This window comes from Sphaerodactylus townsendi, linkage group LG07 (assembly GCF_021028975.2).
Source record: "Sphaerodactylus townsendi isolate TG3544 linkage group LG07, MPM_Stown_v2.3, whole genome shotgun sequence".
Lineage (NCBI taxonomy): Eukaryota > Metazoa > Chordata > Lepidosauria > Squamata > Sphaerodactylidae > Sphaerodactylus > Sphaerodactylus townsendi.
In genome coordinates this window covers 106,139,541-106,167,196 of record NC_059431.1, presented here as the reverse complement: position 1 = coordinate 106,167,196, position 27,656 = coordinate 106,139,541, and the positions used below count along the sequence as shown (strand labels likewise).

The 27,656-nt window shown below is 52.4% G+C and overlaps 1 protein-coding gene and 1 long non-coding RNA gene across 2 annotated transcripts in view; both read left to right on the top strand.

Moving 5' to 3' along the window:
* The window catches only part of LOC125437057 (lipoprotein lipase-like), a 34,660-nt gene extending 12,103 nt beyond the window's left edge, over nucleotides 1-22,557 (top strand). The window contains exons 2-7 of the mRNA XM_048504426.1: nucleotides 8,485-8,664; nucleotides 10,064-10,239; nucleotides 10,526-10,637; nucleotides 12,941-13,183; nucleotides 14,859-15,101; nucleotides 22,502-22,557. Coding sequence (XP_048360383.1) covers nucleotides 8,485-8,664; nucleotides 10,064-10,239; nucleotides 10,526-10,637; nucleotides 12,941-13,183; nucleotides 14,859-15,101; nucleotides 22,502-22,557 — 1,010 coding nt within the window. The remainder of the gene's footprint in view (nucleotides 1-8,484; nucleotides 8,665-10,063; nucleotides 10,240-10,525; nucleotides 10,638-12,940; nucleotides 13,184-14,858; nucleotides 15,102-22,501) is intronic.
* Nucleotides 22,558-22,811: 254 nt separating this feature from the next.
* Nucleotides 22,812-27,381, top strand: LOC125437194. The gene is made up of 2 exons (XR_007245148.1): nucleotides 22,812-22,916; nucleotides 25,256-27,381. It is a non-coding gene; the product is annotated as an uncharacterized LOC125437194 (long non-coding RNA).
* Nucleotides 27,382-27,656: the final 275 nt, after the last annotated feature.

Sequence of the window (27,656 nt, the reverse complement as noted above, 5' to 3'; positions counted from 1 at the left end):
AGGGTCTCATCATCATTCACCCAGATCCCAACTGGTTCTGCTTGTCCCCCCATGGGCGCACTTGGAGTCATTCTGCCTTTTAAAGAAGAAAGGCTACCACCAGTAATAGACACCATATGGCATTCTCAATGGCGCCCTCCATTCCACGCATTTTATGATCTACATCTTGGGAGACCAGCTTCCAAAATGGTCCAACACAAACAACAATACAGACCCGGTAATGCATTCCCAGGATAGCCTTAAGTAGGTACCTGGTATGGCATTCCTCCAGGGATGGCTACGCATTAGGCCTCAGAAGCGTTAAACACTCAAGAGATACAATTGTCGCCTCACGCATCAGTCTGGGGGGCAGACTGCAGGGGGTACCAGCTTCAAAACACCCAGACGTGGCGCTTCCCTGAAAGGGGAGTACGCCAAAATCAGCCACCAGTCTCCCACCACTTCCTATCTTGAAATTGAACATCGCTCTCAACGCATCTCTTACAAATCCCCATCTCGAACCAATCCAATCGGGTTCATACTTCAAATGGCTCCGCATGAAACTAATCTTTTTAGTGGCCATCACTTCTGCTCAGAAGAATTTCCGGAATTAAGGGCTCTATCGGTGAACTCTACAACTGTGCTGTATTCCATAAAAGTAAGGTGGTGAGGCACACTGTGTCCTACATTCACACCAAAAGTGGGCTCTCCTTTTCATCTAAAACAAGAAATTGTACTTCCCACTTTCTTTCCTTCACTCAAACAACCCCAAGGGAAATACTATGGCATTCCTCTTAGATGTTAGGAGGTCACTAAAAAAGCCCTACATCATCCGTAAGAGACAGAAACATACTTCAGGAAGGATAACAGAATCACTTCTAATTAACGTGGTCCTACTTCTAACTCATGGGGCACAAATGTCACACGCTGCTATCAAAATTGTAGCAATCAGAACTTGTATTGTAGAAGCTTTCACAGAACAGTAAAACATACCCATACCTTCCAGGAATCACGTACATATCTCTTACCAAGTGAGCGCTGCAGCAAAACCGCAGCACTCCAAGCGCTGCATGGCACCAAGTGGAGTACATATGCAAAGCAGCCACTTGGTCCTCCGTCACAAATATTCATATAAACATTACAAGCTTCCAATCACCAGCCAAGACAATGACAATCCGCTTTTTTTTGGGGCACAGGGGTCCTAGGAGCATATTTTATGAATAATCCCACCCCTACAGGGACACTGCTCTGGGAGGTGAACCCAATCAGGGATGTTCTCGGCCTCTTCCAGTGAGAACGGGTCCATTGGTACACTTTACCCCACTTACCCTGAAGGGGCCTTCTCCTGGCGTGGGCTAATGACTTCGAGGGCATCCTGGCCCTCCCTCAACATCTCACCTCAATCTCAGCTAGGGGACACAAGCATAACACCCTTGCTAAGATGACAGAGCCCCCTAACATGGGACAGCTCACATCGCTGTTTACAAAGCAGCACATTTCGGCCAAATAGGCTCCGTTTAGTTCAGGGTAGATAAATCATAGTACTCAGTTCCCTCACTGTTAACCCATGTTATGGTTGTTGCCTCCTTAGTTATAATTCCTTCCTCAATGGTTGTACAGTTTTCCTCTCTATACTACTATGTTACTCCCAATACTGACGTCAGAAGGTGTGTACCTTAACTCCATCTGGCTACAGGAAGTGCATGCAATAAACTTCGGCCCTGCCTCCTCCCCTGAGAAATGAGGAGTTGGGAATCACCCAATCAGGATGCCCTCGTCGCCCGCCAGGAGAAGGCCCCTTCAGGGTAAGTGTACCAATGGACCGTTTTCATGAGCAGTGGTGGTGTGTTCGTTCGCTTGAATTTAAACTGGCACCTTCCTGTGTACTCCTTGTTCTGTTTCTTTGCCTTGTTAAGCAGTTGCTGGCATTCCCTGAAGTAATTAGGTTTGATAGGGAATGACGTGCTATCCATTATCGAAATAAAACCGAAAAGTCTGATGGCCCCTTAAAGACAAACAAAATTTACACCAGCATAAGTCCAGAGCTCACTTCTTCATACACATTATTTGTTTTTTTATTTTTATTCCATTTATATCCCACCCTTTCCCAGCCAAGCTGGGCTCAGATTGGCTTCCAGTATACATATATAATATATTTCATAAAATATCAGATTAAAACTTACAATTTAAAATTAAAACTTATTTTCAGCTTTAAGATGGTGTCTTATCTACTTGTCGTAATTAGGTCTAGAACCTGCAGGGAGAGCTCCAAAGATATCTCAAGTAGACTAAGTATGCTGGCAGGGTAATGATGGGAATTGTAGTCCATGAACATCTGGAGAGCCGTAGGTTGCAGACCCCTGTCATAAACAAAGGGAAAAGCCTTTCATTGTTAAGGGTGGTTTAAGGTGGACTTGGAGACTAATAATGAACCCCAAACCCTCCAGATAGAGGCAGGAGGAAAAGAAAAACAAATGGGAAAAGGAACAAGGGAGGGAAGGAAAAGGCAGAGAAAGGAAGAGAGGAAGAAGGAGGGAATGGTGAGCAAACAGAAGGGAAATGAATGGAAAAGGGGAGGGGAGCCCAGGTGATCTATTTCACCATTGCTGTAATCAGCCGTGTGCCTGATGGAACACCTCCGTCTTACAAGCCCCGCATACTAGGCCAAGTCCTTCAGGGCATGGTTTTTACTAGACAGAGCATTGTACCAGGCTGGGGCCAAAGTGGAAAAGGCCCTGACCCTGGTTGAGGACAGCTAGATGGTTTTAGGGCCAGTGACCACCAAGAAGTTGCCAGGAGAGGCAGTCCCACAGCTATGTAGATTAGACTTTAAATCTGCTGGGCTGTATATACGCAACAGAGAGGTGAAGTGGGGGATGTTACAAAGGGAGGCTGGTTCAAAACAAAATGCTGTCCAAAGAGTAATCATTTCACCCGTTCACGGTGTATTTGTGGACTTTAACAGCTTAATATTTGTAAAACGTTTGATAAATCCAAAGAACTATGGATTTCTTAATTAGAATCCTAAACAATTCTGCATAAGAGCAAGTTAATCTGTATGGTTAGCTAGCAAGCAGCTATTCTTAGGAAACGTAAAGATATGAAAAAAATCGAAGTTATATTGCTTGGTGCAGATTAAAACTTATATGTTGATTAAATAATGTTAAGACATCAGTGTTGAGTACTGTGAAGGAGAGGATATGAATGAAATGTAGGCGTAGTATTCTTGTTTGCTTTCCTGTTTGGGAAGAGGCCGCTACCAAGACCAGAAGTCTTTATTATAAGTTATCTGTATATATTCCATGTGGTGGTTGAAAGCTTCTTTTATTTCATTCAGAACTTTGCCTTTCTATTCACTGATAAATCAACAAAGAGTTGTTGTTTAATTTAAAACTTATTCAGTCATGAGAGCTTTCCCTTGCTTGGTGAGTAAAATAAATATTTGTGTAACTTACCATTCAGGTGTAACTGTAATGATGTTCTTTTTGAAAAGTGGCAATGAACCGAGAACATTTTAGTCAATTGCAGGATTTTTGTATTACAGTTCTGCTCTGAGGAGTCATTGAAACTTACTAAAACACAATGCAAAAGTTGCCTCAGAATTAAGATGAGATCCATAAAATATCATTAAAAGAACAGTAATGCAAATATACTAATGCATAGGTGTCAAACTCGCTGCCCTCCAGATGTTATGGACTACAGTTCCCATCATCCCCTGCCAGCATCATGCTGGCAGGGGATGATGGGAACTGCAGTCCGTAACATCTGGAGGGCCGCGAGTTTGACACCTGTGTACTAATGCATAATTAACAGCATCAGCTTGGAAATGTCTACTGGAACATGGGCAGTCCCATACACAGGCCGGGTGACTAGTGACAGTTGCCCTGTCCTGCCACTCCCGAAGGGGCTTCCTGGAATCACCACCGCCGAGAAGCCCCATTGCCCCACACCTGTCTTACGCTGCCAGCTGAGGTCCTATAATTTGGGACCCCTAGCGCAACATGGTGACTGGCCAGGAGGAAAATCAACTAATGTCGGTTCTTCTCCCGGCCACACCCCCAGTCTGCAATTGTTATGCTGAGGATGATGATATTGGTGTTTGAAATGTGCTGCCACAAGAGGTGGTGATGGCCACTAACCTGGATAGCTTTAAAAAGGGCTTGGACAGATTTATGGCTACCAATCTTGATCCTCCTTGATCTCAGATTGCAAATGCCTTAGCAGACCAGGTGCTCAGGAGCAGCAGCAGCAGAAGGCCATTGCTTTCACATCCTGCATGTGAGCTCCCAAAGGCACCTGGTGGGCCACTGCGAGTAGCAGAGTGCTGGACTAGATGGACTCTGGTCTGATCCAGCAGGCTAGTTCTTATGTTCTTATGACCCTGTGACCCTGGTGTGGTGTCAACCACTGTGCTCCCGTGCTGGGGAAGGGCTCCCCTTGGGTGGGCATTTCAGCCCCTCCACTCCCTTTGGTGGGGCTCAAAGTCTTAAGTTAACAATTGTGGTTATACAAAGTGAAGGAAAGAATTAATCTCTCTTAGAAGGGATTTCCATGAAGTGTGCAATAAACATTAGCAGTGAGAAAGATGTTTTACAGTATAAACAAATGGAACATGTCCTTGAAATATGCATGCATCAGAAGTGGCTTGCTAGACCAATGGGCCATCTAGTCCGTCATCCTTTCTGACACTGTGGCCACCATGTTATTCTGAAGGGCTAACAATAAGAGATAGAAGCCAAGGTCTTCCCCCAATGTTACCTGGTATTCAGTGGTTTACTGCTTCTGAACATCACAGTGGCTAGTGGTTACTTGTGGAAAAAGAGAAAAAGTAGAGTTTGGATTTGTACCCCATTTTTCTCAACTGTAAGGAGTCCCAAAGCAGCTTACAAATTCCTTCCCTTCCTCTCTGTACAACCTTGTGAGGTAGGTGGTACTGTGAGAGTTCTGAGAGAACTGTGATTAGCCCAAGGTCACCTAGCAGACTTCATGTATAGGAGTGGGGAAAACCAATGCTCTTCTCCAGATCAGAGTCCACCACTCCTAACCACTACCCCAAAGTGGCTGAACTAACCATTCTGTGCGTTTATCCAATCCCCTTTTAAACCCATCCATGATTGTGGCTATCACTACACCCTCTGGCAGCAAATTCCACATTTTGACCACTCAATTGGGTAATGAATTTTTTTTGTCCATCCTAAATTTTCATCATATATTTAGGCCTAGACTTAACTCCTGACCTGGGTCGGCCAGGCCAACCTGATGTTGTCAAATCTTGGAAGCTAAGTAGGGTTGACCCTGGTTAGAATTTGGATGGGAGACCACCAGGGAATATAAAGGGTGTGACATGCAGGCAGGCACCTTGGAAGGGACATGCAGAATAATGCACCTTCAATCCACTTTCACAATTGTTTGAAAGTGGATTTTGCTTTTCTGCACAGTAAAAATCCAACTTCAGAGTGCATTGAAAGTGAATTGAAAGTGCATTATTTTGCATGTGCGGAAGTGGCCACAGTGTCTCTTGCCTTGAAACCTGCACCAGAGGTTGCTATAAACCAGATGTGGCTTGACATCACTTTCCAGCATCACCCAACTTAATAAACGCATTAAATGGCACATATGAACCTGGCTTCCCTGAAAGACTTCACTTTAGAGGCAGGGAAGCAACAACTTGCTTCCAGTTTCTGAGACTCCTTTCCATGGGCATAACTAAGTTTAATTGCTTCCGCCCTTTCCCTTTTCCACGCATACCTTGGCGACATTGCGTGGAAGTCAGTGAGATACAAAGTTCTGTTGATTTCAAACAAGAGAGCACAGTCTTGGCTGCTAGACTTACTTCACACACCTTGCCAGGATTAACTTTTTAACAGAAATCTGTCCTCCTTGCGAGCATTGTTGGCCTCTTTGCTGCAAAGACTCAGCATGTCAGCACAGAACTATCTGTGCTAGCGGCTTTCTTGCATGAATTAGCCAAGAGGTAGCTGAAGACCAGCTTTAACGTTTGCGAGTTCGGTGGATTTCCAGTTCTGTAGGTGCAATATGTTACGTAAATAACCTTCCATGAAACAGAAGGATGGCACTAAAAATGATGACGCCTTCTCAGAGCTTGGCATAAAAGGTAACGGCCAACTGTTTGCGAAGGTTGCACTCCCTCCCCACCCCCCAGCGTACTGATGCTGAAGAACAGTTTGTAAATAAGATTCCCAGAAAGTTGTGAAACTGATGGGAAAGAATTGAGTTCACAGCCGGACAAACAATACAAGAGTGTTGACTTTTTCTGTGTGACGAAAATGTGGATAAATATTTAATAGGTGGAAATAGAGTAAGGTCTGAGTTAGCTCTTATGGTCTTTCCTATTGAGCAATGAATAAAGCTTGAGTATGTGAATACATCAGGCATTTTCGTTAGGACGTTTATCTAGATATTTGCATCAAAGCCGTATGTGAAAAGCACAAAGTGTAGCTGCTTGAAAGTGCTTGTTAATTTAACAGGCCTAAGGCCATTTTCCTTTATACATACAAAATCCCATTTTCAGTCAGATCTGGGTCCTGACAAGAAAGGGAACTCAATGGGGGTAATGTGGCAGAGCAGGAATGAGGTGGAGAGGCACAGACGAAAGGGTGGAGCAGACTCAGTTCTGGTTCATTTACCTCCATGGTGTCTCTCAGGGAATGCCTTTATCACTTACAGGTGACCGGCTGTCTTTCACTTGTACAGGGGAAAAAGTACTATTCTATGAGAAAACAATACAGCATGTATGACTGAGCATCATAAAAGACTCATTATTATGCAGACTATCCTTATTTTTTCCTGTAAGGACATTTGTCCTGTATTACACTCAAAATGCAGTTTGTTAAAAATATGTAACTTTCATTAAGCATTATTGTGACTCCCCTGAAGGTCTTCTGTGCTGCTGGATTTGTTTAAAGCCTTCAGGTCAGAAGGTTTCAATTTTTTCCCCTCGTGTTTTGAACAAGTTGTGGCAACCTTTTCCTCTTATAGTCTGCAGTGCAAAAGATGGAGGAGTCTTGTTGACGTTCCTATTACCTTGATATTCCTATTGCTTTGCACACATGCTGTACGCAGTGGTGGGATTCAGCCGGTTTGACCTGGTTCAGGTGCACCGGTTGTTAAAAGCCCCCTTCCTCTCCTTCCCCTGGGGGGGAACTACGGGCTTTTAGCGGGCAGGAGAGCCGAGCTGGTCAGCGCTGGGGGGGGGGGTGTGTGGAGCAGAGGGCTCCGGCTCGGCTTTCCTCCCTGCCCTAGGCTCCTGGAAGCACTGGCGGGGTGTTTGTCTGGACAAGAGGGCTGCCGCCTCCCGCCTCAACTTCCATCGGCGGGATGGAGGTTGAGCGGGGGGGGGGCACAACAGCCGGTGTACCTGCAGCTGGCTGCTGCCACTCCCTCCTCAACCTCCATCGGTGGTGGCCCTTCTGCTTTCAAAGATGAGGCAGCAGGGCCACTGCCAGTGGAGGTTGAGCTGGGGGGGGGGTCAACAGCTGCCCCCACCGCTCAACTGGAATAGTTTTTTTAAGTATTTGAATGCCACCGCTGGCTCCACGCTTGCTAGTTTTGATGGGGTTAAATCAGTATTGAGTGTGGGAGGGAGGTAAGTTAGGCTAAGAGATAAAGACTAGCCTAAAATGACCCCAGTTTCATGGCTGGGGATTTATATTGTGGTTTCCTTGGTCCCCAACCTTGTTGAACCTGTGAGCACTTTTGGGGATTTTGGGAACACGCCGTGAGCATCACCATAAAACAGCTGCCACGTGGTGTTGGGATCAGTCACAAAATGTATGCATGCCATTTGAGACCTCTCTCATATTGCCTGCCCTAATCCCACTCACTGCAAACAGAAGATATTCCAGCTCTTTATCTTTTATCAGGTAGTCAAAAGGGTACTGGGCTGGAACTTGGCATAAGTAGATCTTATTACTGCAAACGACATTATAATTAATGGTGTCACTATTCATAAAACATAACAGAAATGATAGAACTAAAAGGCATCACCAAGGCAAACGCTGAGAACAGAGAGGATGAGGGGTAGTCGCTGTGCAAATGGTGAGATGACTATGGTTTCAGTGTTCCTTTCAGAGGAAAATTATACCCAGGAAGCTTTAAATTCTTGCAATTCCATGCACCTATACATTTAGCTATACATTCTCTGCCTAGGACTTGGAGTAAGTACAAGGTTGTTAGATCACTGCTGCCCCTTACGCAGGCTTCTCTTAGCCCCCTGGCTTCTCGTAGGCCTCTTCCGCACATGCAGAATAATGCACTTTCAATCCACTTTCACAATTGTTTACAAGTGTATTTGGCTATTTTGCACAGCTGCAAAGTGCATTGAAAGTGGATTGAAATTGCATTATTCTGTATGTGTGGAAGGGGCCAGTTTCTGACCACATCTATAGTTCTGTGTACATACTGTCAGCCAATAGGGTGCTAATGCTATATTTCCTTTTTCAGACTATATTAATTTTCTTGGTTAATATTCTGTCTTTACTTCAGGAAGTACTACAGAAACAAAGAGAGACTTCAGTGACATTGAGAGCAAATTTTCTTTGAGGAAACCTGAACAGCCTTATGAAGACACCTGCTACTTAGTTCCTGGGCGAGAAAATAGCATGACACAATGCAACTTCAACCACACAAGTAAAACCTTTGTTGTGATCCATGGATGGACGGTAAGGGGACAGAGTAGTTTTCTAGTTGCTTCAGTAGTTCCTAAAATACGCTGACCTGAGTAGTGGCCCAGCAGTAAACTTGCTGCGTAATGATGGTGCCTTTGCCCACCTTGGCTTACGTTCCTTACTCTGAATTTTTGTGATGAGATTTTATTTATTTATCTATTTATTCCATTTACACCCCACCCTACACAGAAGTCCTAGGGCGGTTTACATAATGGGGTTAAAAGTCCCATTAAAACATTACAATCCTAAAAACATAAGACATTAAACATTAAAAACCACCATTAAAATGTCCTTTAAAAACAACATTAAAAATCCCCACCACCTACCCTTCAGCTGGCATCACAACAGGAGACCCTGGAGTCACACATTGAAGGTCTTAGTGAAGAGGAAGGTTTTAACCAGGCGCCAAAATCCAAAAGTGTCAGCGCCTGGCAAATTTCTGTAGGGAGTCTGTTCCACAGCTTGGGGCCTGCCACAGAATAAGCCTTCCCATGTGCCCCCTCCTGGCACACCTTGGCAGCAGAAGGGATCACCATGAGGGCCTCCCTACTTGACCAAAGTGAATAGGCCGCTTCATATGGGTGCAGGCAGGCCTTTAGATAGATAGGACTCAAGCCATATAAGGCTTTAAAGAAGATTGCCAATACCTTGAATTGGGCCCAATAGCAAATGGGGAGCCAGTTCAGTTCTTTCAACCTGTTGCTGTAGACTGGTCATACTCACTGCCATGGGGAGAACACGTGCTTACGGAACTTTGTTCACTGTTGAGTGTGCCCACAACATTGTGGGTGACCTGCATAGAATGGCCGGTGGGCAGATTCTCCTGGACGGTGGATGGCACGGAACCTAAAATGAACGGGTGGATGAGAGGGAAATAATGTTTACGCGGGACTACCTCTAACCTGGAACTGTGCAAAAAGATTGCTGGTGTAGCAACTTTCGAAAATCCCAGTTTGAGAGAGATAAAATGGGCCAAACTCGTTTTGGGAACGGGACCTGTTTGAAGTCCTCCCCTTGACGGCTTGCATACCATCCTACACACACTGCATTTGGCCTGCGTGGAATCTACCCTCGATATGCATGAATAAGAGCCCTGAAAAATCCAGTGGTCAGTCCATGCATACGGAAGCGAAGCTGTATGGGCATGGTAAACTCTCCACATTGCCACACTCATACAGCAACCCACACATATCGGGACAAATGTGCATAGCCATCTTAAAAGCTCTTCTGTCACTCAGTCAAACACACTGTTCTGCAATGCTTCCATTTGGAAACATCTTTAAAGTTGGTGCCAATGTATGTATATATGCATCGGCTTCAGTTTCCATTTTCTTCTTTCCTTTAGCCTTAGATAATAATACCATCGTGGTTTACCCTCCTTCCTCAAAGCTGCAACTTTGGCATGTATGAAAGCTGGATTCCGAAGCTAGTGAAGGCGCTGTATAAGAGGGAGCCGAACTCTAATGTAATTGTTGTTGACTGGCTAGATCGAGCAAGCCAACATTATACAATATCTGCTAGTAACACAGAGCTGGTGGGGAAGGACGTGGCCAAATTTGTTGACTGGATAGAGGTAAGCATCATAAAAAAAGGTAGAATGCATACAGTTGCTGAATGGAATTGGCAAAACTGGACCATTCAGCTCTTGCCGAATCCTGTCATTTTAGTTTCTGCGTTTGTGTGCGTGTGAATATATGTGTGTGTGCAAACATATAGGTTGAGTGGCTGTTTAGTAAGTGCCCTTGCTGTTCGTTTTTGATGCAACACAAATTTTGTAAACCAGACTTTTGCTGTTTTATGGTATGCAAACCTGGAACTGCTTGTAGGGATTAAAATCAATTTAAAATGCCCCTTCGCAGAAGCAGTTCGGCTACTCCATGAGCAATGTCCATTTGCTGGGATACAGCCTCGGTGCTCATGCTGCTGGTATTGCTGGAAAGCTGACCAACAAGAAGATCAGCAGAATTACTGGTAAGCAAATTCTCTTGCCATTGGGATGAGGGATAGGAGACGACGCACTAGGACTCTATGTAGCATTTTCTTCACCCAGCGTGAATCTAGAGTGGAACCATAACAACAATTGCATTAAAATGGCACAGAGAATAAGGTCTGCTTCCCAGCCTTTGCCGTAATTCAGGGTGCTGTGCAAGTATTATATTTTGAAGATCTACAGGAGCAGCAGTGGCGTAGGAGGTTAAGAGCTCATGTATCTAATCTGGAGGAACCGGGTTTGATTCCCAGCTCTGCCGCCTGAGCTGTGAGCTAGTTTCTATCTCAGAAATCTTCAGATTAGCCTTGTGCACTCTGGCACATTACAGCTAGCCGCACTTGGGCTAGTTACAGCTTCTCGGATTCCTCTCAGCTCTAATTTTACTACCTAAGCAGGGTGTTTGTTGTGAGGGGGGAAGGGCAAGGAGATTGTCAGCCCCTTTGAGTCTCCTGCAGGAGAGAAAGAGGGGATATAAATCCAAACTCTTCTTCTTTTTTAAAAAAACCTCCTGAACTCCTTGTTCTGAGTAATTGCAGTACATCTTGAGGATTGCAATCTTTGTAAAATTAGACTCTGAGTTGCAAAAAAAAAAAGATGCAAAAGGGAACTTGGATGACAATTATAAGCTTTTATTTCTGTTGGGCACTTGTTATTTAAGGACATCTTGGGAATTGGGGACCTTCAGAAAACAATTATGCAAAGCATGCACAAATGCTAAGAATTGAATCTTTTATAGCTCTAAGAGCTACTTGACATTTGAGAAAAAAGAGTAAAGATTTTAAAGCCATTATGAACCATCTCGATTACTTGTGTGTGATCTGCTTTTTGTTCTAGCGATTATGCGTCATTCCATCATATTTGTTTTTGTGACATCCTTAGGTTCATTTGAGAAACTTTCATTTTGATGTTTTAAGCCATTTGTTTCTCATTGGCCTGAATACAGAGAAATCCATTTTAAGCCGTTGCTTCCATGATTTTTTTTTTGTACGAGTATAACTTTGATAAACCTGTCACACTAACTCCTGGTTGTAGTTGCTTGCAAGTTTTTGTAACCAACGTCAATTAACATTCAATGGATTTTCATGCGAGTTAAGGATGTGATATAAACTCCCAGTTTTAAGATTCATTCACTATTCTGCATTAGGAGATGCATTAAAAATTAATAAATATACATGGGAAGGTTTCCATTTACTTTAATGGAATGTAGAGTGCGTTTTTAATAATCTATTGTGACTTTTGGCAGCCCAGTTACTACCAAGAGCTAGCCAACAAGAAGGAACATGGGCCTGGAATTTTCCTGGAATTATGACTGCTCTCTAGACTACAGAGATTAGTTCTCTTGGGCCCCTTCCACACATGCAGAATAATGCACTTTCAATCCACTTTGCAGCTGGATTTTACTGTGCGGAATAGCAAAATCCACTTTCAAACAGTTGTGAAAGTGGATTGAAAGTGCATTATTCTGCATGTGTGGAAGAGACCTTGGAGAAAATGGCATCTTATGTCATAACCTCCCTACTGAGCTTCCTCCCCTCCCTAAACTCTACTATCTTCAGACTCTGCCCCCAAATCTTAAAAATTTCCTTGCCCAGAGTTGGCAATCTTATATAATCTCTTATATAATCTTATACAATTTCACATGATTAAGCATCTACCGCATCGGCAGGTAGTTTCATATTGAGGCCCCTTCCGTGACATGCAGAATATCGCACTTCTTAATCCACGCTCAATGGTAATTCCTTTGCAGCTGGATTTGACTGTGTGGAGTAGCGAAATCCACTTGCAAACAATTGTGGAAGTGGATTGAAAGTGTATTGTTCTGCGTGTGCGGAAGGGGGCTGAATTGAGTTCAAGGTGCCGGTTATGACTGTTAAAGCCTTTTACGTCCTGTGCTCCATGCCTGCATCCTTTCCCAGATGTCCCCACATGTCAACCATAATCCTCAGATGACCCCCGTCTTCTCAAGATAACATGCCTAGCATCTATCAGAGCTTGTGCCTTTTCTGTAAGAGCTCCAACCTATGCAAACAGGCTCCCTGAGGAGGGTATCATCATTAGACGTTCTTAGAAGGCACTGAGAGGTCGTTTCATTCACCAAAACTTTTAATGGGGTGTAGGTGGCTGCCGTTGGGAAGCAGGAGTGGAGTTGGTTGTAGTTTTATGTTTTTGTTTGCATTTTTAAGCCACCTTGAGCCACGCAAGAAAAGTGCGGTGTAAATATTTTAATAAATACTACACGAAATCAGTTTATAGGCATGTTTTCTTCTGCCATCTTCCTATAAAGGTTTAGATCCTGCTGGACCCAACTTTGAATATGCCAATGAAACCAGACGACTTTCCCCGGATGACGCTGCCTTTGTAGATGTCTTGCACACTTACACCAGGGGGTCCCCGGACCGCAGCATTGGGATACAGAAGCCAGTGGGGCATGTTGACATCTACCCCAACGGAGGAAGCTTCCAACCCGGTTGTAATCTAGGAGACACGTTGCGGATGATTGCGGAAAAGGGCTTTCAAGGGCTTCAAGGTAACTTTTCATGTTTGAATGGCACAAATGTAATTGAAATCGGGCGGCTGCTTCTGCTTTCTAAATCGCATGCGCTCTTCTGCAGATTATTTCTCCATTTTGCATCCTTTAGGAAAGCAAAGCAATTTTGTTTTCTTTGCTGCTTTGAATCCACTCAGTGCAATAGTTTCTGTTCATATTGGTTCCAAGATGGATTAAACCACAATTGGGTCATAATGTTTGCTTGTTCATTTTCATGGCCTACACTTGCCCTTAGTTACAGTTGCCCTCTGTGAGATCATGCAGCTGTATATTTGAACTGAGGCAGATAACAGTATATTTGAACTGAGGCAGATAACTGAATGCCTTTCAATCCACTTTCACATCTGTTTGCAAGTGGATTTTGCTATTTCCACAGTAAAATCCAGCTGCACAGTGCACTGAAAGTGGATTGAAAGTGCATTATTCTGCATGTACAGAAGGGGCAATAGTTCTTCCCAGAGGCGCCTAAAGTGCGTTTGACCTATGGTATCTCCAGCATTATTACAGTACAGACAGCAACTTGACGTATTTTGTAACCAAAAGACAGTCAGCAATGATGCAGGTTCCATCACCTTGTTCCTCTTATTTTATCTTATTCATTTGTTTAATTTTATTAAATTTATACTCTGCCCTATCCCTGTAGGGCTCAGGGCGGGTTACAACATAAAAAATAAACAATAAAAATCATTAAATATAACAATACAAACATTAAAGATGAATCAAATATTATGAATATTATGAATTGTAAACCTGATAAATAATTTTTCGTCTATATATACTTAATAGGCTATGTGCTATAATATGGTGTGGATGTAGTATTAAGTCCCATTAAAGCCCCTTTCCGCACATGCAGAATAATGCACTTTTAATCCACTTTGCAGCTGGATTTTACAGTGCGGAATAGCAAAATCTACTTGCAAACAATTGTGAAAATGGATTGAAAGTGCATTATTCTGCATGTGTGGAAGGGGCTATAGTCTCTTCCAACCTATGGTGAAGCTATGAATTAATGACCTCCCAAATGTCCTGTTGTTAACAGTCTCATTAACAAACCTGCTCAGGTCATCCAAACTGAGTGCTGTATGCAAATGGTTAATTTACTGTGATGTTTATGCCAGGTATAGTTCACACATTTTTTTTGTAGTAGGTAATTACATGTATCCTTAAATTAGAGCTGAACTGGTACCAGTTTCTCACATTGGCAAAAAAACCCCCTTTTTTTGCACTCTGAAATGTTTGCCTATTAGTTTTCATTGCTTTCCGTTGTCTTCTGTGATGTCACATTCCGTGTGGGGTCAGGTTGGAGAATGTGGGCGGCCGCAGCAGTCAGGAGGAAACGGTGGGATGGATCCAGCTGCTGTGCTCAGCAAAGTTGGGAAACTTCATCTGGCCTAAGGGAGCCTTCCGCCAACTTTTGGTTTCCGCCAGCTTGTGGTGGAGGAAGCCTTGGAGATTTCTGGTTTCATCTCAGTGGTACTGAACAAGACCACTGTCCAATCAAGAAGCTTTTCAGTTTACAGTTCTACATTGTTGAAATGCTTCATTTAGGTTTGAAAACATCGCTAAAAAAACCACAACCCTTCTTCCTTGAATATATTGCCAGTTCTGAACTAGCCATATACTGAGAACTATAACCTGTTCTTCTTCTTCAAAGAGGCCGATCAGCTGGTGAAATGCTCTCACGAGCGCTCCATCCACCTCTTTATCGATTCCCTCTTGCACGAAGAGAAACCAATCATGGCCTACCGCTGCAAGTCCAAAGAAGCGTTTGAAATGGGGCTCTGTTTGAGCTGCAGAAAGAACCGCTGCAACAATTTGGGCTACAAAGTCAACAAAGTCAGGACAAAGAGAACCACCAAAATGTACCTGAAGACACGAGCAAAGGCACCTTACAAAGGTAAGATGGCTGGATTGCTAAAAGGGTGGCTGGAGATGTATTCAAAATATTAGCAAAAAATATCTCATTCTTATACCATGGGAAACGCAATTGGCTTGGCCATGATCCAGCAGGAAACTCTGTTGTGCGAAGTGCTAGTGAAATGAATGGACACTTAAGAACAGCGTGGAAATATTTTTGCATGGGTCTCCATTCATGTTAAAGGATCTTGTGGAGGAGGTTTTCTAAGGCCCCTTCCGCACATGCAGAATAACGCACTTTCAGTCCACTTGCACGATTGTTTGCAAGCTGATCTTGCTATTCTGCACAGTTAAATCCATCTGCAAAGTGCATTATTCTGCATGTGCAGAAGGGGCCTAACTGAATCATGCCCTAGAACAGGGGTAGGGAACTTGCGGCTCTCCAGATGTTCAGGAACTACAATTCCCATCAGCCCCCCCCCCCCCCCACCCCCCCCCCCCCCCACCCCCCCCCCCCCCCACCCCCCCCCCCCCCCACCCCCCCCCCCCCCCACCCCCCCCCCCCCCCACCCCCCCCCCCCCCCACCCCCCCCCCCCCCCACCCCCCCCCCCCCCCACCCCCCCCCCCCCCCACCCCCCCCCCCCCCCACCCCCCCCCCCCCCCACCCCCCCCCCCCCCCACCCCCCCCCCCCCCCACCCCCCCCCCCCCCCACCCCCCCCCCCCCCCACCCCCCCCCCCCCCCACCCCCCCCCCCCCCCACCCCCCCCCCCCCCCACCCCCCCCCCCCCCCACCCCCCCCCCCCCCCACCCCCCCCCCCCCCCACCCCCCCCCCCCCCCACCCCCCCCCCCCCCCACCCCCCCCCCCCCCCACCCCCCCCCCCCCCCACCCCCCCCCCCCCCCACCCCCCCCCCCCCCCACCCCCCCCCCCCCCCACCCCCCCCCCCCCCCACCCCCCCCCCCCCCCACCCCCCCCCCCCCCCACCCCCCCCCCCCCCCACCCCCCCCCCCCCCCACCCCCCCCCCCCCCCACCCCCCCCCCCCCCCACCCCCCCCCCCCCCCACCCCCCCCCCCCCCCACCCCCCCCCCCCCCCACCCCCCCCCCCCCCCACCCCCCCCCCCCCCCACCCCCCCCCCCCCCCACCCCCCCCCCCCCCCACCCCCCCCCCCCCCCACCCCCCCCCCCCCCCACCCCCCCCCCCCCCCACCCCCCCCCCCCCCCACCCCCCCCCCCCCCCACCCCCCCCCCCCCCCACCCCCCCCCCCCCCCACCCCCCCCCCCCCCCACCCCCCCCCCCCCCCACCCCCCCCCCCCCCCACCCCCCCCCCCCCCCACCCCCCCCCCCCCCCACCCCCCCCCCCCCCCACCCCCCCCCCCCCCCACCCCCCCCCCCCCCCACCCCCCCCCCCCCCCACCCCCCCCCCCCCCCACCCCCCCCCCCCCCCACCCCCCCCCCCCCCCACCCCCCCCCCCCCCCACCCCCCCCCCCCCCCACCCCCCCCCCCCCCCACCCCCCCCCCCCCCCACCCCCCCCCCCCCCCACCCCCCCCCCCCCCCACCCCCCCCCCCCCCCACCCCCCCCCCCCCCCACCCCCCCCCCCCCCCACCCCCCCCCCCCCCCACCCCCCCCCCCCCCCACCCCCCCCCCCCCCCACCCCCCCCCCCCCCCACCCCCCCCCCCCCCCACCCCCCCCCCCCCCCACCCCCCCCCCCCCCCACCCCCCCCCCCCCCCACCCCCCCCCCCCCCCACCCCCCCCCCCCCCCACCCCCCCCCCCCCCCACCCCCCCCCCCCCCCACCCCCCCCCCCCCCCACCCCCCCCCCCCCCCACCCCCCCCCCCCCCCACCCCCCCCCCCCCCCACCCCCCCCCCCCCCCACCCCCCCCCCCCCCCACCCCCCCCCCCCCCCACCCCCCCCCCCCCCCACCCCCCCCCCCCCCCACCCCCCCCCCCCCCCACCCCCCCCCCCCCCCACCCCCCCCCCCCCCCACCCCCCCCCCCCCCCACCCCCCCCCCCCCCCACCCCCCCCCCCCCCCACCCCCCCCCCCCCCCACCCCCCCCCCCCCCCACCCCCCCCCCCCCCCACCCCCCCCCCCCCCCACCCCCCCCCCCCCCCACCCCCCCCCCCCCCCACCCCCCCCCCCCCCCACCCCCCCCCCCCCCCACCCCCCCCCCCCCCCACCCCCCCCCCCCCCCACCCCCCCCCCCCCCCACCCCCCCCCCCCCCCACCCCCCCCCCCCCCCACCCCCCCCCCCCCCCACCCCCCCCCCCCCCCACCCCCCCCCCCCCCCACCCCCCCCCCCCCCCACCCCCCCCCCCCCCCACCCCCCCCCCCCCCCACCCCCCCCCCCCCCCACCCCCCCCCCCCCCCACCCCCCCCCCCCCCCACCCCCCCCCCCCCCCACCCCCCCCCCCCCCCACCCCCCCCCCCCCCCACCCCCCCCCCCCCCCACCCCCCCCCCCCCCCACCCCCCCCCCCCCCCACCCCCCCCCCCCCCCACCCCCCCCCCCCCCCACCCCCCCCCCCCCCCACCCCCCCCCCCCCCCACCCCCCCCCCCCCCCACCCCCCCCCCCCCCCACCCCCCCCCCCCCCCACCCCCCCCCCCCCCCACCCCCCCCCCCCCCCACCCCCCCCCCCCCCCACCCCCCCCCCCCCCCACCCCCCCCCCCCCCCACCCCCCCCCCCCCCCACCCCCCCCCCCCCCCACCCCCCCCCCCCCCCACCCCCCCCCCCCCCCACCCCCCCCCCCCCCCACCCCCCCCCCCCCCCACCCCCCCCCCCCCCCACCCCCCCCCCCCCCCACCCCCCCCCCCCCCCACCCCCCCCCCCCCCCACCCCCCCCCCCCCCCACCCCCCCCCCCCCCCACCCCCCCCCCCCCCCACCCCCCCCCCCCCCCACCCCCCCCCCCCCCCACCCCCCCCCCCCCCCACCCCCCCCCCCCCCCACCCCCCCCCCCCCCCACCCCCCCCCCCCCCCACCCCCCCCCCCCCCCACCCCCCCCCCCCCCCACCCCCCCCCCCCCCCACCCCCCCCCCCCCCCACCCCCCCCCCCCCCCACCCCCCCCCCCCCCCACCCCCCCCCCCCCCCACCCCCCCCCCCCCCCACCCCCCCCCCCCCCCACCCCCCCCCCCCCCCACCCCCCCCCCCCCCCACCCCCCCCCCCCCCCACCCCCCCCCCCCCCCACCCCCCCCCCCCCCCACCCCCCCCCCCCCCCACCCCCCCCCCCCCCCACCCCCCCCCCCCCCCACCCCCCCCCCCCCCCACCCCCCCCCCCCCCCACCCCCCCCCCCCCCCACCCCCCCCCCCCCCCACCCCCCCCCCCCCCCACCCCCCCCCCCCCCCACCCCCCCCCCCCCCCACCCCCCCCCCCCCCCACCCCCCCCCCCCCCCACCCCCCCCCCCCCCCACCCCCCCCCCCCCCCACCCCCCCCCCCCCCCACCCCCCCCCCCCCCCACCCCCCCCCCCCCCCACCCCCCCCCCCCCCCACCCCCCCCCCCCCCCACCCCCCCCCCCCCCCACCCCCCCCCCCCCCCACCCCCCCCCCCCCCCACCCCCCCCCCCCCCCACCCCCCCCCCCCCCCACCCCCCCCCCCCCCCACCCCCCCCCCCCCCCACCCCCCCCCCCCCCCACCCCCCCCCCCCCCCACCCCCCCCCCCCCCCACCCCCCCCCCCCCCCACCCCCCCCCCCCCCCACCCCCCCCCCCCCCCACCCCCCCCCCCCCCCACCCCCCCCCCCCCCCACCCCCCCCCCCCCCCACCCCCCCCCCCCCCCACCCCCCCCCCCCCCCACCCCCCCCCCCCCCCACCCCCCCCCCCCCCCACCCCCCCCCCCCCCCACCCCCCCCCCCCCCCACCCCCCCCCCCCCCCACCCCCCCCCCCCCCCACCCCCCCCCCCCCCCACCCCCCCCCCCCCCCACCCCCCCCCCCCCCCACCCCCCCCCCCCCCCACCCCCCCCCCCCCCCACCCCCCCCCCCCCCCACCCCCCCCCCCCCCCACCCCCCCCCCCCCCCACCCCCCCCCCCCCCCACCCCCCCCCCCCCCCACCCCCCCCCCCCCCCACCCCCCCCCCCCCCCACCCCCCCCCCCCCCCACCCCCCCCCCCCCCCACCCCCCCCCCCCCCCACCCCCCCCCCCCCCCACCCCCCCCCCCCCCCACCCCCCCCCCCCCCCACCCCCCCCCCCCCCCACCCCCCCCCCCCCCCACCCCCCCCCCCCCCCACCCCCCCCCCCCCCCACCCCCCCCCCCCCCCACCCCCCCCCCCCCCCACCCCCCCCCCCCCCCACCCCCCCCCCCCCCCACCCCCCCCCCCCCCCACCCCCCCCCCCCCCCACCCCCCCCCCCCCCCACCCCCCCCCCCCCCCACCCCCCCCCCCCCCCACCCCCCCCCCCCCCCACCCCCCCCCCCCCCCACCCCCCCCCCCCCCCACCCCCCCCCCCCCCCACCCCCCCCCCCCCCCACCCCCCCCCCCCCCCACCCCCCCCCCCCCCCACCCCCCCCCCCCCCCACCCCCCCCCCCCCCCACCCCCCCCCCCCCCCACCCCCCCCCCCCCCCACCCCCCCCCCCCCCCACCCCCCCCCCCCCCCACCCCCCCCCCCCCCCACCCCCCCCCCCCCCCACCCCCCCCCCCCCCCACCCCCCCCCCCCCCCACCCCCCCCCCCCCCCACCCCCCCCCCCCCCCACCCCCCCCCCCCCCCACCCCCCCCCCCCCCCACCCCCCCCCCCCCCCACCCCCCCCCCCCCCCACCCCCCCCCCCCCCCACCCCCCCCCCCCCCCACCCCCCCCCCCCCCCACCCCCCCCCCCCCCCACCCCCCCCCCCCCCCACCCCCCCCCCCCCCCACCCCCCCCCCCCCCCACCCCCCCCCCCCCCCACCCCCCCCCCCCCCCACCCCCCCCCCCCCCCACCCCCCCCCCCCCCCACCCCCCCCCCCCCCCACCCCCCCCCCCCCCCACCCCCCCCCCCCCCCACCCCCCCCCCCCCCCACCCCCCCCCCCCCCCACCCCCCCCCCCCCCCACCCCCCCCCCCCCCCACCCCCCCCCCCCCCCACCCCCCCCCCCCCCCACCCCCCCCCCCCCCCACCCCCCCCCCCCCCCACCCCCCCCCCCCCCCACCCCCCCCCCCCCCCACCCCCCCCCCCCCCCACCCCCCCCCCCCCCCACCCCCCCCCCCCCCCACCCCCCCCCCCCCCCACCCCCCCCCCCCCCCACCCCCCCCCCCCCCCACCCCCCCCCCCCCCCACCCCCCCCCCCCCCCACCCCCCCCCCCCCCCACCCCCCCCCCCCCCCACCCCCCCCCCCCCCCACCCCCCCCCCCCCCCACCCCCCCCCCCCCCCACCCCCCCCCCCCCCCACCCCCCCCCCCCCCCACCCCCCCCCCCCCCCACCCCCCCCCCCCCCCACCCCCCCCCCCCCCCACCCCCCCCCCCCCCCACCCCCCCCCCCCCCCACCCCCCCCCGTAGTCCATAACATCTGGAGTGCCAAAGGTTCGCCACTACTGCCCTACAGTGTACTGCTGTGCTTTGAGCCTTCCAGTTGTGCGTTTTGCAAGTCTGTTCAGCTACGGCAACAAATGTGAGGTAAACAGCTTGTTCTTCACCTGTTTCCCTTTCCCATGTAACAAAACACTGAACTGTATCCTTGCAAAGCTCAGGTGCAGGGTACAAAGACTCGGAAAAAGGCAAAGCCCCGAGTTTTGCAGGTAGGCTTGCAAACACCAGGTTGGGAAATTGTATGTATGAGTGGAACTTGAAGCAGGCACAGTTTGGGGGATGGAAAGGACCTTAGCAGGGTGTAATGCCTACAGACCACACTGCAGTTTCCTCCATGAGAAGTGCTCTTTGTAGTGTGGAGATCTGTTGCAATTCCTGGGGATCTCAAGGTCCCATGAAGAAGAAGAAGAGTTTGGATTTCTACTCCCCTTTCTCTCCTGTAAGGAGACTCAAAGGGGCTTAACAATCCTCTCCCTCCCCCCCCCCCACCAACAAACACCCTGTGAGGTGGGTGGGGCTTAGAGAGCTCCAAGGAGCTGTAACTCGTTCAAGGTCATCCAGCTGGTATGTGTTGGAGGGCACAGGCTAATCTAGTTCCCCAGATAAGCCTCCACAGCTTAAGTGTCAGAGCGGGGAATCAAACCCGGTTCTCCAGATTAGAGTGCACCTGCTCTTAACCACTGACCCATTACACAGGTTGTTAATCCTGTCTAGAGAACTATGAGGCAGTTAGCTCTTTTGGGTGAGGATGGCGGGAGCTAAGCAGTTTCTTGCCCACCCCCTACCTTTAGCAGTGTTTAGGGTGCATTTTCCCTCCAACTAATAGCTGTACGCTGAATGATAGCAAGGACCAACCTGCTCCTTTCTGCTTAAGCCTTTGTGCAGTCAGATCCCCTGTGGGTCTTATTTTGCATGTGTTTCAGGCTTTTAAACATTTTGGGGATATGAAGGAGGAAAGCCACATTTTTCTGCATCCCGGGGAATTTCCAATATATGCAAAAACTTTCCTCTTGTACGGGGCTGTACCAGTGGTGGGATCCAAAAATTTTAGTAACAGGTTCCCATGGTGGTGGGATTCAAACTGTGGCATAGCGCCAATGGGGCTGGGTGGGGCACGCTGGGGGCGTGGCTGTGCATTCCTGGGGCGGGGCATTCCTGGGTGGGGCTGGGGCACGGACGCCTGTCCTTGGGTGGGAAACGAATGCACGCAGGCGCAGGCTGCCACGCAAGCCGGTGCCCCTCCTGCTAGACTGCTTCAAGTTCTGCGCGCTACTGCTGAGAGGAGGGGCATAACGAAGGCAAAAATCACGGGGCAAAATCACCAATGAGTAACCCCCTCTCAGCACACACAAATAATTAGTAACCTACTCTCGGGAACCTGTGAGAACCTGCTGGATCCCACCTCTGGGGATGACCCAGCTGCTACCTCTCACCGCTGACACAGACTAAAACCACTTTAGTATTGTAGGGAATGGCTTACCATAATTGTGATAGAAAATGTGATAACCCAGGGTAATTTTTGATGTCCCCAAATAATTGAGGCTGCAAGGAAACGTTCTGGAGTTATTGAAATTGCCCTGTGAATAGTTTTATTCCGTTTCAGTCCTTTCATTTCTTTCCATTTTAACTAGATCTTTATTACATTTGCATTGCCGAAGCTTTGAATCATTTTTGTGTGTGTGTGTGCTAGTTTGATAGAGAGCTATTACCATCGGCTGCCAGAGAAAATGAAGCAATGAAATAGGCGAAGGAATAAGAACATAAGAACATAAGAACAAGCCAGCTGGATCAGACCAAAGTCCATCTAGTCCAGCTCTCTGCTACTCGCAGTGGCCCACCAGGTGCCTTTGGGAGCTCACATGCAGGATGTGAACGCAATGGCCTTCTGCGGCTGTTGCTCCCGATCACCTGGTCTGTTAATACATTTTATAGGTCATACTTCAGGTGAAAAAGACGGCATATTTCAGAATTATACAGAGACCTTCTAGCAGAATGAAAGGAGAGCTAATTTAAAGATGAACAGCACAGAATTGACATTGTAGAGAACTTGGGCAGGTTTTTAGCTTTAAACTCTTGAAAGCGACCATCTGTTTTGTAAATAAATTTTGCATATGCATTGTCTGTCACAGCCTTGGTGCAAGGAATCATTAAAACGTCACTTTTCAAGAGAGTCTGCATAAACGCTTGTGTGTGCATAACTTTTGCAACTCCACTCAGCAATAATTCTTTGTTTATGGTACAGGTTGGTGTTCTGTTCCCGAGATGGAATCTCTTATCTCAGGAAAGGACAGGAAGCGGCGGACTTTGTGAGATGCCTTGGGAAGAATGCCATGAAAGAAAATTCGTGGTGAGAAATTGTAGCTGCTGCATGCAATGGGACTGAGAAATTGGGGCCTAGCTTCACAATCCTTTGTTCCCTTGCTTGGGTTGGTAGACATGGTCTGGGATTTCCCTAATTCCCAGGTATTCAGAGGTCTATTTTGGATTGGGGCCATGGTGTTCAAGAATGGAGATTTATCTCTTGTGTTATTGTCCTGGCTGGGATTGAAATTTTTTTTTTAGTTTCCAAAGCCTTTATTGGCATTATAAATTACAGAGTTAGTAAAAAGGGGCATTTATCTACTGAGACATTAAAATATTAAAATACATTAAAACAGCATTGAACATTCACAACATTCACGCACACATAAAATAATTTAGCCGTTACTACTATGTAGGCAATGATTGCGCCTGACCAAGTAGTTCCTCAAAAAACTTGCAACATTATCACAAACAAGATCACAGGAACTGTTGAGTAGAAAATTCATAATTCATTCATTCATGGTAGCCTAACATCGTTTGAGCTCTCTATCAATGGACAGATGTATATAGAGCGTAACGACTCGTACATTGGACATTCCAATAGTACATGTTGAACAGTCTCAACAACGGCCATATTACAGCAAACAAGCAGATTGAAATTTAAGCCTTCTGTCCCTGTATATTGTGATCCCAATCGGAATTGCGGCTCTTTTGTGCCGGGGAACTGTGGATATCCCAGACCACGTCTATTGACTTGAAACAGGAACAAACCCAGGCACAGTTCTGCCATGTAGTTAGAAGCTTGATTTTACCCTGCTGTTATCAGATGGTGACTAAGATCCAAGTTCCATGATGTACCTTCTGCTGGATTGTACCTGTTCTGACTGCAAGTTCACAGGAGTCACATGGCTGGATGTTTCGCAAAAAAGTTATACATACACTAAAAATAACTGAGACCTGAGAGGAAATTGGCCTTTCCTCTGATAAGTTAGTTTTTATATGTGCAGAGAGGTGTTCCTTTTTAAAAAGACTGTTTCATTTTTCTTTTCCTTCACGTCTTTATCTAGGAAGAGATTGTGGAGTTTAGGCTTGCCTGCAGTCATGGGTGGTGGGAGCGAGAAGTAAGGTTGCCAAGCTCCAGGTGAGACCTGGAGACCTTCCAGAATTACGACTGGTCTCCAGTTTACAGAGATTCGTTCCCCTTGAGATAATGACTGCTTGGATGGTGGGATCCATGGCGTTATAACCTGCCAAGGTCCCTCTCTTTCCCAAACCCTGCCCTCCCTGGGCTGTAGTCCCAAAGCTCCATGAATTTCCTAAACAGGTGCTGCTCCTAAATTTCCTAAACGCAAACACAAAGGCCATACAGGCATAAAGCACAAAGGAGACCTCATATGTAGATAATTGTTTCTCTTTCTCTCTTCTTTCTTACGCTTTGCAACAATTTATGCTCATTTTGGATCCTTATTTTGTTTTTATATATCCGCATTTTTAACATTTATTGTGGCTAAGTGCCACAAAACCTTGAGTGTCCCCGGCCCCTCTACATCTCTGAAAGGGCTTACTTGCTTGCTGCGTCTCTTTTCAGCCCTTTGGGTCTACTCATAGGTGTTATGGGTGATGTAAGTACAGGGACTTGACAAAGGCCATTTGAAGGACTGCTGGTAAAGAGATAAATGTCTGCGAGAAATGGCCATCTGTCCTGCTACTTCTAGACTACCCCAGAATTGTTTGTGGGCATAGAGAAGTCTTCATGGAACCGAGCATACAAGAATTAATTCAGTCAGTTAGGGGTTAACTGTGTCAGAAGAAGAGTCGGCTCCAAAATCCTGCTGCGGCTTCTCCAGCCCCCCCTTCCCCCCCCCTTCCCCCCCCCTTCCCCCCCCCCCCCATGCATAGCAAAGCAAATCAGGAGAAAAAGTCTTTCACATTTCCCCTCATTTTGAGTCAGAGACTGGCTTTTTAAAAAAGCTACAGCTGCAGCAAAGAGGAAGGAAGGAAGGGTTGTTTTTAAGGGAACACAGGTGCCCCCTAACCTTATGGGCCTGTTCCTAAGGCCACAGAATTCTTTCCTTATGTTGCAGATCATTGTGCTCATCAGGAGCAACAAGCAAAGATGGCGGTGTTGGGCGTGGCTAGCTGTTACATTTCATCATATGTGCTGTGACAACTGAACACTAGGGGTGGATCTATAATACAAAACGGGACCATGCTAATGGTTGTGCTTTCCTCAAAGACCATTGGGATCTGTAGTTTTTTGAAGATAGTGAAAACTATCAGATTGCTACCCCCTCCCAGATAGGCCAATCCCACCATTCTAATATCTGACACAAAGCACTGTTACGGACTGAGATTCTAAATGTGTATGTGTGTGTTTCTTTCTAGAGGGCAGTCAGATCATGAAAGGAAAACCAGTGCTTGCGTTCTATGGAGAAAGGAATGAAGAACAGTTTCTGGAGGGGAGGGACACCCCCCCCACCCTTTAGCACATTGGGTGTGAAACACGGGACGTATTGAAACATCTATCAGCAGTCTGTGATACTGTCAACATTCTAAGTTATCCTTGGAGACTTTCAAGGCTGACGTGACTAGATAGCCCGCAGACTATACACAGCAATACGCATCCGTCGGGATATGCAGTTGAAAGCATTGCAGCATGCCTCGACAGCATCCTTGTTAAAATGTGCAGCTGATGTTTTCTTGATACATCAATTGAAATCCATCCTGATGTCTGCGCCCACGTGGATTTTCTCATCTGGTGCTGGTGGTTTTTATGAAGTTGCAGTGCACCGAACAGCTCATCGACCCAGGTTGTAAACTAAACAAGCTTCTCCCAAACGAAGGCACATTTGGTACGGGCAACAACTTGTCTTCTTAATGCTGTCTTGCCATAAAAGTTTCTTGTTTTTTATGAAAGGTGTAAAAACACGTCGGATTTGTTTAAGAGTTACAAATTTGATCATCTGTCTGGACTGTGTTTAATCTGGCGAGAGTCCTAAAACTTTCTACCATTGGACAGTTCTGTTATTGAGGAACATCCCGTTCCACTGAGTTTTTACATCCTTTGATGTTTGAAGTTCAATGGCTTTTTGATAAATTGATTACAGGAATGGAGAAATCTAACTATGTCATCATCATGCTCTGTAGCACGAGTGTTGCCAAAAATCCAAATAGGAGTGTATAAATGGAGAGGGAATGTTTGTGGACTCTGCAAGGTTTAACTCCAGGTCAAATTAGGCCAATACCTCCCATTACTTATAAATCTGCACTCTTTATATGGTGACAAATTATTTGCTCACATTTCATTTATATAAATATGTGGGTTACTGCAATGTTTTATCAGCTAAGAAGGAGCAAGAAACAACCATTTGTAAAGGGAACAGGAATACTCTCTCCCTTACCAGTTTCAAATAGGGGGAACTGGTACAAAACTACCGCACAGTCTCTGAGCTCTTATCACTGTCACTTTCTCTATTACGTCTGTATTTCCAGCTGTGCTCCTTTTTGAAGATGGTATTCCTAATGGTAACAATAATGAATATTTATTGGTCAGCAATGAGAAAGGTTGCAGGACCCAAAATCGCATTTGTAACAATGTTTGTAACAATGCAAGCATTAGAATGTTTTATCTGTATGTGTCTTTAGAGTGTGTGGAAACATAATGCAGTTGATGTAGAAAGCCATGAGTACAAGCAAGAATCATTACATTGGCTTTGCTAGAAGAACTTGTTAGCATTCTGCATGCAATTAGCTAGTCTTCATTAAAAACATACAAGCTTACAGTTGTGAACAGAGTCACAGCACAAGCAACATACGTAAACCGAGCTGGCATGCATATTTGTACGAAAGTGTCCCAGTTATAAAACAAGCACACCACAATTCATTTCAGTTGTGTTGGCCTGCCTGATGAATTATTTAGTTAGTTCATTCTGAAGTCTGTCAATATTTATGGCTGTCGCAAAAAGCAATTGCAAATAAATTCTGTACACATTAAAAAAAATACAAACCATTACAATCAGTGTACCGCAAGGCATGGGGCATTCTTCAGGTAGGACAAATGGACAAAGATAAGAATGCTTAAAAATATCTTGTAGCTGTGTTTTCAGGTGGGAGAAGTTTAAACTATGGTTACTGTGCACTGAAAGAATGGACTATATTTTTGTAAAAACTCTCTGACGCTACCATTCCTAAGGTTTTCATTTAAAAACAAAGCCTGTTGTACAGTGTACATTAGAGTCAAATATAAACAGCACTTGATCACCAAATGGTGGCGGATTTTTTTCTAAATGTGAGAACATATGGCTGGTTTAAAATATTACTATTTATTACTTGTAAAATATATTTTTGTACATGTGTAAAGCTTAGTTTGTATATATTGCTGAAGTTATCAGTTATATGCATTTACACAGTTATATGGCATAATTTTTGTAAATAGCTTTAAAGTGAGAATTTATTGATGATTTATATAGTCTATTAAATCTACTGCAATAATAAACTCGTCTTTTCCCAAAGATACTTCTCTGTTTTATACTATTTTGAAATCTGCCAATGTAATAAAACCAACAAGAGAAGATCAGTGGAGTAAGATCAGTGTAATTATTTTTGGTTGAACGAGAAAGGTGTCAGAGAATAATGCAGGGTCTAGTCTAAAAGTTGAGTTTCCCTATTATCAAGCAAGTAACATACTATCACCATAGATATGCCTGTTTAAATTTTGTGGTTTGGGCTGTCAGTCCATTCACATGAACGAAATTCTAGAGAAAATATTGAAAGAAATCTCTGATAG